Raw genomic sequence first — 17,708 nt, forward strand, 5'->3', positions numbered from 1 at the left:
TAGTTTGATAGGAATTGCACTGAATCTATAGATTGCTTTGTGTAGTATAGTCATTTTCACAATGTTGATTCTTCCAATCCAAGAACACGGTATATCTCTCCATCTATTTGTGTCATCTTTAATTTCTTTCATCAGTGTCTTATAATTTTCGCACATAGGTCTTTTGTCTCCTTAGGTAGGTTTATTCCTAGATATTTTATTCTTTTTGTTGCAATGGTAAATGGGAGTGTTTTCTTAATATCACTTTCAGATTTTTCATCATTAGTGTATAGGAATGCCAGAGATTTCTGTGCATTAATTTTGTATCCTGCTACTTTACCAAATTCACTGATTAGCTCTAGTAGTTTTCTGGTAGCATCTTTAGGATTCTCTTTGTAGAGTATCATGTCATCTGCAAACAGTGACAGTTTCACTTCTTCTTTTCCAATTTGGATTCCTTTTATTTCCTTTTCTTCTCTGATTGCTGTGGCTAAAACTTCCAAAACTATGTTGAATTATAGTGGTGAGAATGGGCAACCTTGTCTTGTTCCTGATCTTAGTGGAAATGGTTTCAGTTACTCACCATTGAGGATGATGTTGGATGTGGGTTTGTCATATATGGCCTTTATTATGTTGAGGAAAGTCCCCTCTATGCCTACTTTCTGAAGCAACTGACAAAAGGATTAATCTCCAAGGTTTACACGCAGCTCATGCAGCTCAATAACAAAAAAACAAACAATGCAATCCAAAAATGGGCAGAAGACCTAAACAGACATTTCTCCAAAGAAGATATACAGATTGCCAACAAACACATGAAAGAATGCTCAACATCATTAATCATTAGAGAAATGCAAATCAAAACTACAATGAGATATCATCTCACACCAGTCAGAATGGCCATCATCAAAATATCTAGAAACAATAAATGCTGGAGAGGGTGTGGAGAAAAGGGAACCCTCTTGCACTGTTGGTGGGAATGTAAATTGACAAAGCCACTATGAAGAACGGTATGGAGGTTCCTTAAAAAACTAAAAATAGAACTACCATATGACCCAGCAATCCCACTACTGGGCATATACCAAGAAAACCATAATTCAAAAAGAGTCATGTACCAAAATGTTCATTGCAGCTCTATTTACAATAGACAGGACATGGAAGCAACCTAAGTGTCCATCATCAGATGAATGGATAAAGAAGATGTGGCACATATATACAATGGAATATTACTCAGCCATAAAAAGAAACGAAATTGAGATATTTGTAGTGAGGTGGATGGACCTAGAGTCTGTCATACAGAGTGAAGTAAGTCAGAAAGACAAAAACAAATACCATATGCTAACACATATATATAGAATCTAAAAACACACAAAAAAATGGTCATGAAGAACCTAGGGGCAAGACGGGAAATAAAGACGCAGAACTACTAGAGAATGGACTTGAGGATATGGGGAGGGGCAAGGGTAAGCTGTAACAAAGTGAGAGAGTGGCATGGACATATATACACTACCAAATGTAAAATAGATAGCTGGTCGGAAGCAGTCGCATAGCACAGGGAGATCAGCTAGGTGGTTTGTGACCACCTAGAGGGGTGGGATAGGGAGGGTGGGAGGGAGGGAGACACAAGAGGGAAGAGATATGGGAACATATGTATAACTGATTCACTTTGTTATAAAGCAGAAACTAACACACCATTTTAAAGCAATTATACTCCAATAAAGATGTTTAAAAAAAAAAAAAAGAATCCGCCTGCCAATGCAGGGGACATGGGTTTGAGACCTGGCCTGGGAAGATCCCACATGTTGCTGAGCAAGTACACCCATGTGCCACAACTACTGAGCCTGCGCTCTAGAGCCCACGAGCCACAACTACTGAAGCCTGTGCACCTGGAGCTTGTGCTCTGCAAAAAGAGAAGCCACCACAGTGAGAAGCCCACGCACCGCGACAAAGAGTAGCCCCTGCTCACCACAAGTAGAGAAAGCCCGCACGCAGCAATGAAGACCCAACCCAGCCAAAAAAACACAAAAAACATAGCTAACATTTATTATGTGTGTCCTGTGCTGGGCATGCTGCTACATACTTTACGTACATTATCTGAATGAATTCCATGAGGTACGTACTGTTATCCTCATTTTACAGATGACAGTACTCAGGCACAGAGGGGTTAAGTAACTTGTCCAAGGTTACAGGAGCTAGAATTCAAACATGTGGCTGCTTGACTCCAGAGCCAGGCTCTTAGCCACCATGTGACTAATGGGCATACTTTGTTAATCAACAGTTTTGAGTTCAGTTATCATCTTACTCGCATAAACTGCAGAATTTTTCTGTAAATATTTCAGTATGGTCTACAATGAGACTATATGTATACATACACACTCCAGTCTCACTGTAGACTACATGAATGGCATGCAAATTCTTAAAAATTACTAATTAAGAATATGCCATGTAAGTATATACATGTCATGTATGTGTGTGTACATCCATACACACACACAATGTAAGAACAAGAATGGTATTCCCAGACAACCTACTGTTACTTTAATGACCTTTCTACGGAAAATACAAAGAAGGCACAAATAAACCCCCCAAATCAGGAAATGAGCCAAACAGTTATTCTCAACAAAGTTTCTACGATGTGAACAGGCCAACCCAACAGGCGATAAGACTTACAATAAAAACAGATTAACAACATGATCAATCAAGTCAAATTCCCTGATGATTTCTGGCAAAAAATATATATATATTCAAGATTTGTAATACACCCCGGATCACAAGAATCCTAAAAGTAGCCCTAAAACTTAAGTCTTATTAAGGAATAATTGGAAAAGTATCTGTTACCTTTTGAGTGATTCTCCTGATTACAGCTTTTTTTTTTTAAAGATGTTTTTGATGAGGACCATTTTTTTAAAGTCTTTATTGAATTTGTTACAATACTGCTTCTGTTTTATGTTTTGTTTTTTTGGCCATGAGGCATGTGGGATCTTAGCTCCCCCACCAGGGACTGAACCTGCACCCCCTGCATTGGAAGGCAAAGTCTTAACCACTGGACTACCATGGAAGTCCCCGATTACAGCTTGTTTTATTGGAAATTTGGAAAAGTATGTGAATAAATTTCTTTATGTTTTCTAAGCACAAGAAATAATTTTCCCTTTTCTTTTTTTAAGTATTTTATTGTGGAGATAAATATGTATTTTAACCATTTTTTACCACATGTATATACATTTTAACCATTCTTTTTGATGACTTGGGTGCATTTTATTGGTTTTCTTTCAGGTTAACCTTTTTGTTAAAACATTTGGCTTAACTAGCCAAGAGTTTTGTTTTTAATTGATTTTTTTTTTTTTTTTTAATTTTTGCTTGTGTTGGATCTTCGTTGTGGCACGCGGGATCTTCCGTTGCGGTGTGCGGGCTTCTCTCCACTTGCTGTGTGCAGGGTTCTCTCTACTTGTGGTGTGCAGGCTTCTGTTTAGTTGTGGCATGCGGGTTTTCTCTCTCTCATTGTGGCACGCAGGCTCCAGAGCGCATGGGCTCTGTAGGTGAGGCGTGCAGGCTCAGTAGTTGTGGCGCACATGCTTAGCTGCCCCGTGGCATGTGGGATCTTAGTTTCCTGAGCAGGGACCAAACCCGCATCCCCTGCACTGGAAGGCAGATTCTTTACCACTAGACCACCAGGGAAGTCCCAGATTAACGATTTTTAAGTGTACAGTTCTTTGGCATTAAGTACATTCACGATGTTGTGCCACTATTACCGCCATTCATTCCCAGACTTTTCAAAATATCTTTTAAAAAATTTACTGGGTTGGCCAAAAGGTTCGTTCGGGTTTTTCCATAACATCTTAAATAAATTTGTTTATTATATTATAGACGTTTCGGGACTTCCTGGTGTTCCACTGTAATGAAAGAGATCCCGTATGCCTCAACGAAGATCCCACATGCCGCATCTAAGACCAGATGCAGCCAAAAAATAAAAATAAATAAATTTTAAAAAATTATAGACGTTCCATGTGTTTAACATTTTATTTGGACTTCTGTATACACTATAGTATGCTCACCATTAAGTTTACTTTCCATTCATCACCATATAGTTGATCCTCTTTACTTACTTCACCCTCCTCCTCCCTTTCCCCTCCGGTACCCACTACTCTGTTCTCTGTACCCACACACAAACGTACACTCTTTTTTTTTTAAATAAATTTATTTTATTTATTTATTTATTTTTGCCTGTGTTGGGTCTTTGTTGCTGCATGTGGGCTTTCTCTAGTTGTGGCAAGCTGGGGCTACTCTTCATTGTGGTGTGCGGGCTTCTCATCGCGGTGGCTTCTCTTGCTGTGGAGCACAGGCTCTAGGCACGCAGGCTTCAGTACTTGTAGCATGTGGGCTCAGTAGTTGTGGCTCGCAGTCTCTAGAGAGTGCAGGCTCAGTAGTTGTGGCGCACAGGTTTAGTTGCTCCGTGGCACATGGGATCTTCCCGGACCAGGGCTCGAACCCGTGTCCCCTGCATTGGCAGGCAGATTCCTAACCACTGCGCCAGCAGGGAAGCCCCCACACGTACATTCTTGTATGTACACACTGAACCGAAGATACCACTGATTATAAAGTGTACCACTGACAGGGACTTCCCTGGTGGCACACTGGTTAAGAATCCGCCTGCCAATGCAGGGGACATGGTTTCGACCCCTGGTCTGGGAAGATCCCACATGCCGCGGAGCAACTAAGCCCATGCACCCATAACTACTGAGCCTGTGCTCTAGAGACCATGAGCCACAACTACTGAGGCCATGTGCTGCAACAACTGAAACCCATGCACGTAGAGCCCGTGCTCCGCAACGAGAGAAGCCACTGCGATGAGAAGCCTGTGCACCGCAATGAAGAGTAGCCCCCGCTCGCCACAACTAGAGAAAGCCTGCGCACAGCAACAAAGATCCAACGCAGCCTAAATAAATTAATTAATTAAAAAAGAAAACAGTGTACCAATGAGGAAAAAAACCCTGCCAATTAAACTACAATATATCATCAACTGTAAGAGCAACCTGATATCAAAGATGTAAAAATGTGAAAACATGGGCATCTCAGAATCAGTGAAATACGGTATAAACTGCTTAACCTTGTTGGTAAGTAGGTCCCTTGAAAAACGGAAAGCAGTTTTGGTTTCTAGTACCAAGAGAGGCCAGCTGCCACCCTGTCACCTTGACCTCCCTGGTTAGCTGAGTTCCCACGTCTACATGTAATGTGGTCCAGGTGACAGAGGACTGCAGCTATTCTGTGATGCTTTTGTTATCTTCCTCTCCACTGCCATTGCCAAGTTCAGGAGCCACCAGTTCCAGACTCCCCACCCCAGCTCACATGAAACCTATCCAAAAGTGGACCTTTGGGACTTCCCTGGTGGTCCAGTGGCTAAGACTCTGCACTCCCAGTGCAGGGGGCCTGGGTTCAATCCCTGGTCAGGGAACTAGATCCCACATGCTGCAACTAAAGGTCCCGCATGCCGCAACTAAAAAAATATCCCACATGTTGCAATGAGGATCCCGCACGTGGTAATGAAGATCCCGTGTGCAGCTACTAAGACCCAACACAGCCAAATAAATAAATATTTTAAAAAAAAAGTGGACTTTCCTCTTCTACCACACTTGTTCTGACCAATCCAGACGCAAGACGCAGCAGGCATTTTCAATAGCAGCCCTCATCCCTCCTCCCCTCCCCACCCTCCACGTCAGCAGAAACTATGAAATGGGTTTTGTAAAATGAGAAAATTATAGTTTTGAAGGTGACATAGTCGGGTGCCTGAGATCCTCATGTTGTGGAACTACTAAAGGCATGCTTTCTAGTCCGTTTTCTGGATGTGTTGAATTCACTGGCTTGAAAGTTCTAGACCCAGAAGGGGTAACGTAGCCAGTGTAGAGAAGGAACACCGAGCCAGGGAGGACGAAAAGTGTGGACCAGGACACTGTTTTGATTGTAGATAATATATGTCACACCGTACTCATTTTATTAAGTGCAATAAATCTCCTCTTCCTGGAAGGGCAGTAATGTTGGGAGATTGCTTCTGGTTCCAGCAAGCATAAAGAAAGAACCACTCTACTCAGTCCAGAAAGAAGACATGTGTTTTTTAAATAGAGGCCTCCCAGACAGCCAGGAGCATGAACACCCTCTCAAATCCATTCTCATTGCCTCCATCATGAATAATGCAATATTCTAGCTAGGTTTCCTGCCTCCTCTTTCCACAAACTTACAAGTCATCCTATATTCAGATGCCAAATTAAACTTTCTAAACCTCATCAACAAACCACCACTCCTCTTTTCCTTCTTCTTCTTAGTGTTCTCCTGCTTCTAAAATTTTAAAGTGGCTCTCCGCTGAATAAATTCAAGCTCCCAAACTCGGCAATCAAGCCCCTTGGGCTTAGTTTGTCCGTCTTCCCCACAACCTCATACACCCCCCCCAACATTCAGGCCAATATGAACCCATTTGCAGATGCTCAAGTTCAGAGGGAAATAAATAGCCCACACCCCATCATGGGTACAGTATATTAAACCCCTTGTAGTTCCACCAAACACATGGTATTGTCCCATAGTAAAGCCTTTTTTGTTCGCTCCGCCAGGAATGCCTTGCCCAGTCTCCTTCTTGCTAACTCCAATATTCTCTTGTGGTCTCATTTCAACTGTTCCATTAGAAAACAACCTTTCCTAACCTTTAATCTGAAATACATGGCCCTCTTGTTATGTTTTAAAAGTATCCCGTACATAATTCATTATGCCGTGTATCATATGGAACATGACCGTCAACTGAATTCACTATGCTATGCAAATCTAGGACCCAAATGATACCAATGGTTCCAAGATGTCTAGTCAATCTAAAATGAACATCTCTAAGCTAAAGCAAAGTCTCAGCAGTGAGCTGATTTCTTCTTCCAATCCTGATACTGTCCTCCACGTTCCCTGTCATACAATGTTCTCCCCCTTCCTTATATAAGCTTTGTTCAGAATGCCTATCTTGGACCTAGGTAGAAGGAAATCATACTGCACTTTCATTCATTCATAAAATACTTATTTAATGTCTACAATGACTATAATAAAATGAACAAAACAGATACTGTCTCTACCTTCAAGAAGCTTTTCTAGCAAGAAAGACATTAAACAGGGACTTCCCTGGCGGTCCAGTGCTGAAGAATCTGCCTTCCAATGCAGGGGACGCGGGTTCGATCCCTGGTCAGGGAAATAAGATCCCACATGCTGCGGGGCAACTAGGCCCACACACCACAACTACTGAGCTCATGCGCCTCAACAAAAGAGCCTGCATGCCACAAACTACAGGGCCCACACGCTACGGAGCCCGCACCACAACCAGAGAGAGAAAACCCACACGCCACAGCTAGAGAGAAGCCCGCACGCCGCAGCTAGAGAGAAGCCCGCACGCCGCAACTAGAGAGAAGCCCACGCACCGCAACGAAAGATCCCTCATGCCTCAACGAAGATCCCGCATGCCTCAACGAAGATCCAGTATGCCGCAGTGAAGATCCTGCATGCCGCAATGAAGACCCGACACAGCCCCCCAAAAGAAGACATTAAATAATTATAGTTATAAAATCAGCAATTTAATTTCAAATGTTATAAGTGCTATGAAGGAGATGTCCAGATTACTAAATCTAGTGGTCAGTCCCCATCTTGTAAGAGCTATGAGCAGCATTTGACACAACTGATCACTCCTCTTCTTCCTTGAAACACTTTCTCCAATTGGCTTTCAGGACATCATACTCTTTGATTTTCTTCCTACCTTACTCTCCTATGTGGATTTTTTCCTCTTCTTCCCAACCTCTTAACATTGCAATTGCCAATGATACTTTCTCTTCTTCTATTCACTCTCTAGCTGACATCATCTAGCCTTGTGACTCTATATGCCATCTATATGCTGAAAATCCACAAATTCCATCTCCAGCCTGGACCTCCCTCATGACCCCCAGACTTCCAAACCCAAGTGCTTACTGACCATCTCCACTTGGATGCTCAATCACAATGCCCCAAACTGAATTTGTTCCCCAACCTCCCTTGTCTGTAGCATTCCCGCATCTCAGTTGATGGCAACTCCATTATTCCAGTTACTAAAGCCAAAGTAATTTTGGAGTCATCCTTGGCTCTTCTTTTTGTCTTATATCCTATATCTAATCCATCAGCACATCTTGTTGGTACTAACTGCAAAAAATATCAGAATCTGACCACTCTCTGCCTCTGCTATCACCCTGGTCACAGCTACTAATATCTGTGCCTAGGTTACTCCAATAGCCTCCAAACTGGTCTCCCTATTTCTCCTTTTGCCCTATGAGAATCTATTCTCAGCAGAGCAGCCAGAGAGATTCTTTTACAAATTTAAAAGAATCAGGCCCCTCCTCTGCTCAAAACCTTGCAAAAGCTCCTCATTTCACTCATAGAGTAAAAACCCAAGTCTTGGCAAGAACCTTACAACATCTGACCATTTCCTCATAAGCATCATCTCCTCACTTCCTACCACTCTCCCCTCACTCCAGCCACACTGGCCTTCTGCCTGCTCTTTCATCATTGCCAAGCAGGCTCACCTCAGAGGACCTTTCAAGGGCCTATGTCTTCTGTCGTCAATGCTTTTCCCTCAAATACCCCATTGACTAACACACCCCCAAGGTGAACTCCATCACCTCCTTACTTGAAGACTTCTACACTCAAATGTCACCTCAAAAAGGCTAAACCGGGCTTCCCTGGTGGCGCAGTGGTTGAGAGTCTGCCTGCTGATGCAGGGGACACGGGTTCGTGCCCCGGTCCGGGAGGATCCCACATGCCGCGGACCGGCTGGGCCTGTGAGCCATGGCCGCTAAGCCTGTGCGTCTGAAGCCTGTGCTCCGCAGCAGGAGAGGCCACAACAGTGAGAGGCCCATGTACCGGGAAAAAAAAAAAAAAAGGCTAAACCTTTCTACCCTATTTAAAATTGCAACTTATCCTCCCTAACACCTGAGCCTTCTAATCTCCCTTACCTTCTTCTACTTTTTCCATAGCATTATCACCTTCTAGCATATTACATAGTTTGTTATTCATTATGTTAAATGTCTGTTGTGTCTCTCCCAATTATACTATAAGTTCCATAATGGCACATATTCTTGTCCAGTTTGTTCTCTGATGTACCTTAAGCAACTAGAACAGAGCTTAGCAAATAGGTGTCCAGCAAATATTTGCCGATGAATAAAATCTCAAATTTTTAGCATTAGACTAGGCTTCTTCTCACTTTGTTACCCCAGAATCCCAAAGACCTAAAGATTAGAGGAGTGGAGGCAAGGAAAGAAGGACAAAGTGTAAATGATGGCAACAAACTCTTTCATCTCTCGCATTGAGAGGTAAACTCTCTGAAGGTAAGGACTGCATCACATTCATCTTCGTACCCCCAGGTACCTTGTGCATAGTAGATACTTAATAAATTATCTGTTGAGTACATAATGAATAAATAGCACAGAGAACTGTGCCTGGCATATAAAAATGTTTGGAAGATGAATGAATATAAAGCGTCAAGTAACATAATAGAGGTACCAAGAGGGAAACACTATGCTCAGACTTTATCTCAGAGACCTCCCTTTCTAACTGCCTGACTCTCACTATCTATCAACTCTGGTAACAGCAATGATTAAGGCAGGGGGAGGAGGTTGAGAAAGGATGAGAGAAGGAAAAGAAGTTGAAAACAAAGAGGCACAATAAAGTGTGAGCTTTTAAACTTTTTTACTGCGATTCACAAGTAACACTTTTTATCAGCATGACTAAAAACACATAATACCTACACATATACACTCACAAACATATACCTATTTCACTTATATATGACATTTATACATGAAAAAAGTTTATGAAACAACATTGACTCTTACTATATGCAATGCTCTCTAATATTTTCTATTTTATTCAATTAGAAATAAAATGAAACAACAACAGAATTCTGGCTGCTACCTAGTAGATTTCACAATCCACTAAATTGATTTCATGACTCACCAATGAGTCTTGACATGTAGTTTGAAAAGTATTGTAGAAGCAGTTTTTTCACTCTCATCTTTGCCTCACTGCAATGAATATCACTCTCCAGAAAATCTTAAAAGAATTGTGTCTGCTACAGTAACATAAGGGAAACGAAGAAGCAATAAATCATGGTTCTGATCCCACAGTAGGTCAGGGCATAAAGAATCTTAGTCAAACTTCAGATGGAATTTTAAAAAATTGATTCCTCCTTTAAAAAATTAAAAATAGAACTACCATATGATCCAGTAATTTCACTTCTGGGTATTTACCCAAAGAAAACAAAAACACTAATTCAAAAATAAATATGCACACCAATGTTCACTGCAGCATTATTGACAATAACCCAGATATGGAAGCAACCTAAATGTCCATTGATGGATAAATGGATAAAGAAAATGTGGTGATACACACACACACACACACACACACACACACACACACACACACACAATGGAACATTACTCAGCCATTAAATAAATTAAATCTTGCCATTTGTGACATGGATGGATCTAGAGAGTATTATGCTAAGTGAAATGTCAGACAAAGACAAATATCATATGATCTCACTTATATGTGGAATCTGAAAAACAAAATAAACAAACAAAACAAAATGAAAACAGACTGATAGATACAGAGAACAAACAGGTGGTTGCCAGAGGAGAGTGGGGTGAAGGGTGGGGAAAAATACGTGAAAGGGATTAAGAGGTACAACCTCCAGTTATAAAATAAATAAGCCACAGGAATGTAATATGCACCATAAGGAATATGGTCACTAATACTGTAATAACTTTGTATGGAGACAGATGGTTACTAGACTTATCGTGGTGAGCATTTCACAATGTATGCAAATGTCAAATCACTATGCAGTACACCTGCAACTAACATAATATTGTACATCAACTATATTTCATTTAAATTTTTTTTTTAATTCCTGGAGTTCTTATGAGAAAAGAAAGATAGTGGCTAGAGAGCTGGCTGCAACGGCTAAATTTTCCTAAGAGTTGCATTAGCAACATATCCCAGGGCTCCATAAATTCTCAGCCACAGCCCCTTGTTCTCCCAGCTTCAATACCATAGACCATTAGGTCTTTCACTACTGCCTGGAGCTGAGGAAATCTCCTCACCTAGTATACAGCAGATGGGAAGAAAAAGAAATCCATCATTTGTTTCTAAGCTACAACTCTGGGTACAGTTCACACTGCTATATGTGGCAGTTCTGTTCAAGAGTACCTCTAGAGCTATCATAACTTGCAAAAATACTGAATTAAGTGTTCTTCTAACAGACAGCAGTGTTTGTTGATTCTTCCTGTGTCTGGATATTGGATCGCCTTAGCTGCACTGCACTTTTTGTCTTTTCACTGCTCTATTCACCCTTAGATAACTTAAACAACGGCAACCTTGGCAGCAGGGGCAAGTGGAGCGGTCTCTGCCCCACGGGTGGGTAATACAGCAGATGTACCAGTTACTGAATCCATTTGGAGGCCTAAAGGAGAATTCTCCCTGGTCTCCTCACTGTTCAGCCTTAAGGGTAGGAAATACTTCTCTCACCTGTTGAATCACCCAGGTGAGGGCCTCAGATCCTCCATGGGCTGAGCTCTCTCCAGGAACTTCTGAGTATTAATTCTCCCTCCAATGCTCCCTATTGGCCCCATTCTGTCCTCTGGCCCAGAGGGCAATAACCTCCTTCAAGCTTCTCAGTTACTCCTCTTACAGAATCAATGTCTTGCTCATTCCTTCCATGTCCTGCCTGCCTGCCACCCCAACAACCTGCTCCACTCCGGGGAGTTGCCTGGTCATTGGAAAGGGTGGACAGCAAGGCCATAAGTTTCAACAGTCACCTTCTCAGAAACCCCCTGTACCCTCAAATAAGTGAAAAGATTCCAGTCTGCAATCTGTATGTTTCAAGGAATATAATGAAGAATATGAAGATACTTTCAAAGGGAATCCAAAATTATCATTCATTCAAAAAACACCTAAGTGACCACTGAATGGAGGGCACTGTCCTAGGAGGAGACACACCAGTTTGACCCCTAAGGAGTTTCCTTGGAAAGGGGTCACACTAATTTACATGTTGGAGTACTGATGTTAGTGCAACAAAGGTTCTGTTAAATACATAAAATGAAAAAGTGATTCCCACTACATTTTCCCTTTATCATACTTTTGTGGGGTAGGATTGTCATTTAGATTTAAGAGGAAAGTAGTTAAGGTTTTTCACAGGCATTATCTATTAAATATATGAAAAAACATATAATAGATATAGTTTGTCTTTTCTTTTACTTCCTTTAAGCTGTTTTGATATATAAGTGGAGAATAAGAACCCACAAGGACAAGCTTTCCCTTTCTGTCATTTTTACTGACTTTCCCTCATGTTTATACAACATATTCCCTAGCCTGCACCCATCAGCTTCCATCATACATTTAACTCTAAAGCTGCATACCCAGCCATATGCAGGTTATTCTGTCACCTAAAGGGGATCTAGGCACTCTGTGAACTCAGAACTCATGTGAAAGTACAGAAAAGTTGGTTTTTCATAAAGGAAAAAGACAAAGTAGTAAGAATACCAGAAAGTAAAGAAGCATTTGCTGGGATGTGTGAGGAGAAAACAAAAGTATGAGAATCTATAGAATTTTCTGAGGTACGAAAGATAGTGATGGAAAAAAGGTTAGGGAAACGCAGATGGCTTCCTGTTGGCTTTAATGAGACTCTTCAAGTGTTCCTGGGTTCAGTGTTTCTAGTACAGCAATCATGTAGTCATGCAGATCAAGTCAAAGCTAGAAGGTGACTGAAAAGGGCCTTTTATGCACAATAAAAAGTTGAACTTTTTTCCCAACAGACAGACTGAGGTTACCTTTGACAGTCTACTCACTCGCACCCCACCCCACCCAGCAAAGAGGGTCAAAGACAATAAATGAGAATCCAATAAATGGATTTTTTGTAAGTACATACCTGTTTTAGGCCACAATGCATTGACTGCAATTTCACCTTTAAATTCTTCTGCCATTCCAAGCACACACATAGACATACCATACTTAGCGATGGTGTAAGCTGAAAGAAACCACCAAGAATTTAATTAAGAAAGAAATTAATCTGTGAATTTAAATAACCAATTTCTTTCTATTACTATTCCTTCCTCGATATATTTTTTTCAGAATTATTTAATAATAATACAAAACATAATTTTAATTTACTATTTTTAAAAGAACAGTTTTTAAAGAAGTAACTGTAGTTTTATGGAAATGGTTTTTATATATATCAGGGATGAACCACTTTTACATACTTCCATCCTAATATTAGATTCAAAGAAAAAAAGACGGTAATAAACTTTCACTTCTCTTAATATTATGGGAGTAAGTTACATTATTGTTTCTTAATCTGGTTTTCTTCCTTTTCTTTTTTAAAAAAATGAAAGTGACCATTTAAAGGAAAACTACTACTAGTAAAACATAAACAAAAGGTTGCAAATTCATTTAACCTAGTCTATTAAAACAAAACTCCTTTTGGTTTTGTTCTATGGGTTCCTACTTCAACTGCCTTCCTTTCCAAATTTTACTGAATTATGTTGAAATAAGGATAAGTATCTGACACAACTATTTCAAAGGAGGCACCTATACATAAATCTTGTTATTTAGCAAACTCACCTTAAATCACTAGTTTTCTGTGAAAGGTAAAGTATTCCATGGATCGTTTTCACCAACTTTACTGAAGAATAAGTTACATACAATAAAACACACCCACTGGGACTTGAGAGAGCTTTCTAGGACAGGGATATCCATATCTCCATTTGATTATTGGTTATACAGGTATATACGTTTGTCAAAACTCATCAGACTGAACCACTAACATCTGTGCATTTTATTTAATGTAAATTATACCTCAATTTTTTAAATTAAAGATAAAAGATTAAGAATCTACTTACAAAATGCTATCAATTTCTGCATAGAAAATTTAATGTTGAACGCTATGTACAAATTGTGATTACATCATAGATATACTGGTTTAATACAAAACAAATTGACTAAACAAGCCATCCCCTCATCCTACCACCTACCACAGTGCTGTTTGAACCACAGTGGATTTAGGTTCAGCGGTGGGCTGAGATTGAGGATATGAGCAATTTTACTCTTTTTCAAATAAGGAATGCATGCTTTAGATCTGAAAGCAAAAGAAAACACAAGTCAAGTTACTAGCTTTCTAACAGCTTCATTACTTTCTTAAGTTATATTTTAAACTACTTCTACAGAGCAACTGAACTTGTTCGATAACCGGCAGGGTACTTCTGTTGGTTTTCTTTGTTGTTGTTCCCCCACTTACCTGGAATGCAGATAGGAAAAGCAACTGATATTCATCCTTTGAAGCTATGCATAATGGCCTGACAATATGATCTGCTTGATGAAAATAATCAATTCCGTGGCACACTAGCCTTAAATCCAACTTAGATTATCTTCAACTACATCCTTCCAAGTCAGACAGACCTAGGTTCAAATCCTCCTTCTGCCCTTCATTGTGTAATCTGGGGCAAAATATATAGTATTCTAATTTTTAGTTTTCTCACTTGTAAATGTTGGTAATACCTGCTACTATCTAGGATTGACCAAGGGATTAAAATGAGATGATACATATGAGATACTTAGAACAGTGCATATATTAAACATGAAATAACTGCTATTATTAGTATTACATATTCTGATTTTTTTTCATCTTAGTAGGTATAGTATTCCTACCACGCTGGAACTGTAATTTAATACATGAACTCCCAATACATAACCAAATTTAATTTGTACCAATATGCAATGCAATGTTCCTTTGCAGGCAATATTTAGTTGTTTATTTTTTAAACCCTTTCAAAAAGGTAGATTATTTTACAAAAGACACAGGTCCAATATTAGGAAATGTTTAATTATTAAGCTATAGTATATAGCTTAATAACATATCGTAGCTTAATAATTTTAGTTTTTAGTTTTATTTCACATTCAATAACTTCGAGGACTTGAAACTAGTCCATTCTTCTTAAGTCTGTTCCTTTATTACCAATGTACAACATTCTTGTTACCATCTACAATGTCTTTTTTTTTTTGCAATGTCTTTTTAAGTTTATAAACCAAATACAATCAATATCACTAAAGGGTTTTTGTACATATTGTTTTTCTATTACAAAGGTGCTTCACTCTTATCGGGGTGAGGTAGAGAAGGGCAAACAATATTACAGCTGTTTGTCATTAGAACAGTGAAGCTGCACGTCAAAGCATCAACAGGAAACAACCTATTCCAAGCAATAAGACCATATTTCACACTCAAGGGAAGGAGTTCATTTCATTTACATTACAAACATGAGCTTCTCTAATATATTAGACAAAACCTTTCCACCTGCACTTTGCTTGCCTAACCCTCAGCGTTACTAACCCTCATCAGGTACCTTTTCCACGGCAACATGCCCTATCTTACACATTATATTGAAAATTCTTAGCACTACGCTTAGATACTAATACCTTGAGCTTAATAAAAGAGCTAAGTTTACTAGAAACTTACTGTATGCTAGGCACTGCACTTATTAGTTATTACCTTCACATGAATTATTTTACTTAATCAGGGTTGTAAGCTCCAAGGCCTATAGGGCATTTGAGTAAATGAATAAAGTGAGCTGGGTATAAGAAAGAGCAACGGTTCAGAAATACAGTTGAGCCTTATTACTGAATTTCTATAAGCATTTAACATGATACAAACACATATAATACTGGAGATTATATATTTAATTAAAACTTAGAAATACAAATCAGGATCTGCATTCTACCTCCTGTCTTCCAGCCCTGTTTCTTTAAACCACTAGAACACAAGACACAGGCCACAGGGCCCTGGGCACCAGGGATCAGGAAGCAGCTCCAGATCCTTGCTGAAATCTCCAAATAGGTCAGTTCTTTGGGCCTTCCCCTACTCTCCCTGAGGATGCTTCTCAGGCTTCCCTGAGAAAACAATCTGTACTTATCTTCTGTGAATGAAATGAGTGTCACTAAATAAAAAACAAAACAAAAATTTAAATGGAAATGTCTCATTATGAATTTCTCTTTTATAATGTATGCCTTTCATAGAGGGCCAAAAACCTGACACCCTTTTTTTGGTTCAAAGGTCAATGTCAGGTCTTTCAACTGGCATTGTAAAATGCCTTTAACTGGGAACAATTTTATTTAAAATTAGCTGTTAATAGGGACTTCCCTGGTGGCACAGTGGTTAAGAATCCACCTGCCAATGCAGGGGACACGGGTTCAAGCCCTGGTCCAGGAAGATCCCACATACCACAGAGCAACTAAGCCCCTGTGCCACAACTACTGAGCCCACGTGTCGCAACTACTGAAGCCCGTGCGCCTAGAGCCTGTGCTCCACAACAAGAGAAGCCACTGCAATGAAAAGCCCGTGCACGGCAACAAAGAGTAGCCCCCGCTCACCGCAACTAGAGTAAGCGCATGCGTAGCAACGAAGACCCAATACAGCCAAAATAAATAAATAAATAAATTTTATTTTCAAAAATAGCTGTTAATAAATATAGGAACTTTCAACAGTGAATAGAATCTTTGCTTTTAAAAAGGGTTTTAGGGCTTCCATGGTGGTGCAGTGGTTGAGAGTCCGCCTGCCGATGCAGGGGACACGGGTTTGTGCCCTGGTTCGGGAGGATCCCACATGCCGCGGAGCGGCTGGGCCCGTGAGCCATGCCCGCTGAGCCTGCGCGTTCGGAGCCTGTGCTCCGCAATGGGAGAGGCCACAAGAGTGAGAGGTCCGCGTACCGAAAAAATAAAAAATAAAAAAGGGTTTTATTTTAGGGTATCTATTCCTGAGATATTTGTAGATCTATTACTCCAACGTACTCATATTTAGTTTTTAGTACCTTAGTGCCCTACAGCTTATGTATTCCATTTGTAGTTCTTCAACTGCACAAATAGTTTTCATTCATAAAGGTAATTTTAAAGTTAGTTCATTTTCCTATATCGGATTTTTTGGTTTTGTTTTGAACTGAACAAATCTATGAACAGGAGTGTAGTTTAGGCCATCACTTTCATTTTTGGAAAATGACCTTGTTATAGGAAAGGGGACAAATTATCCTTGACAAATGGGTTTTCCAAAGACATAATTTCACAAGGAATGAGCAATGAGAATCATATACTTGTGTTTCCGTAAGTCATAATGTCAGCTAAAAAAGCCAAGTCTTTGACCCAATCTTTGCTTGGGAACTGAGTTGGGAATTTTCTCTTGGGTGGCAAAAAAGAATTGATTTCTTTCTAATCAAAAACAAAATCTCTACAACAATACACCACAACCACACAACCTTGTCACAGAACTGACAGTCACTTTGTATTCAACATGAGTAAAGCACTGAATAGTCTGTATTTCAAACCACGGAAGTCTATTTAATTCTTACAATTCATAACGGCCCGTTTTCAACTTTTTAGCAAGAGCTATTCCTAGTGAACAATACAATGAACAAACTTAATTTCTACACCTCTGTGAAACACTTCTACACTAGTTTAGACTTGTATAAGTTTAAAGTTAACCCTGACCATCACAGTCACACTGTCTATACCACTTTTTTTTTTTTATTTACTTTGGGCTGCATTGGGTCTTTGTTGCTACACGCGGGCTTTCTCTAGTTGCAGCCAGCAGGGCTACTCTTCGTTGAGGTGTGCAGGCTTTGCATTGCGGTGGCTTCTCTTGTTGCGGAGCATGGGCT

At 40.0% G+C, this 17,708-nt stretch overlaps 1 protein-coding gene across 6 annotated transcripts in view; it reads right to left on the reverse strand.

Annotated features, from left to right (window-relative positions):
- Positions 1 to 17,708, reverse strand: part of HSDL2 (hydroxysteroid dehydrogenase like 2) — a 103,108-nt gene that overhangs the window by 33,742 nt on the left and 51,658 nt on the right. For 5 of the 6 annotated variants that reach the window (XM_027105195.1, XM_027105194.1, XM_027105199.1 and 2 more), the window contains 3 exons: positions 14,043 to 14,146; positions 12,941 to 13,039; positions 9,970 to 10,065 (listed from right to left, as the gene is read on the reverse strand). In XM_027105195.1, the coding sequence (XP_026960996.1) occupies positions 9,970 to 10,065; positions 12,941 to 13,039; positions 14,043 to 14,146 (299 nt within the window). The remainder of the gene's footprint in view (positions 1 to 9,969; positions 10,066 to 12,940; positions 13,040 to 14,042; positions 14,147 to 17,708) is intronic. The other variant, XM_027105197.1, reaches the window with a different exon arrangement.

This window comes from Aethalodelphis obliquidens, unplaced genomic scaffold (genome assembly GCF_003676395.1).
Source record: "Aethalodelphis obliquidens isolate GAN/ISIS:26980383/991018 unplaced genomic scaffold, ASM367639v1 scaffold7, whole genome shotgun sequence".
Lineage (NCBI taxonomy): Eukaryota > Metazoa > Chordata > Mammalia > Artiodactyla > Delphinidae > Aethalodelphis > Aethalodelphis obliquidens.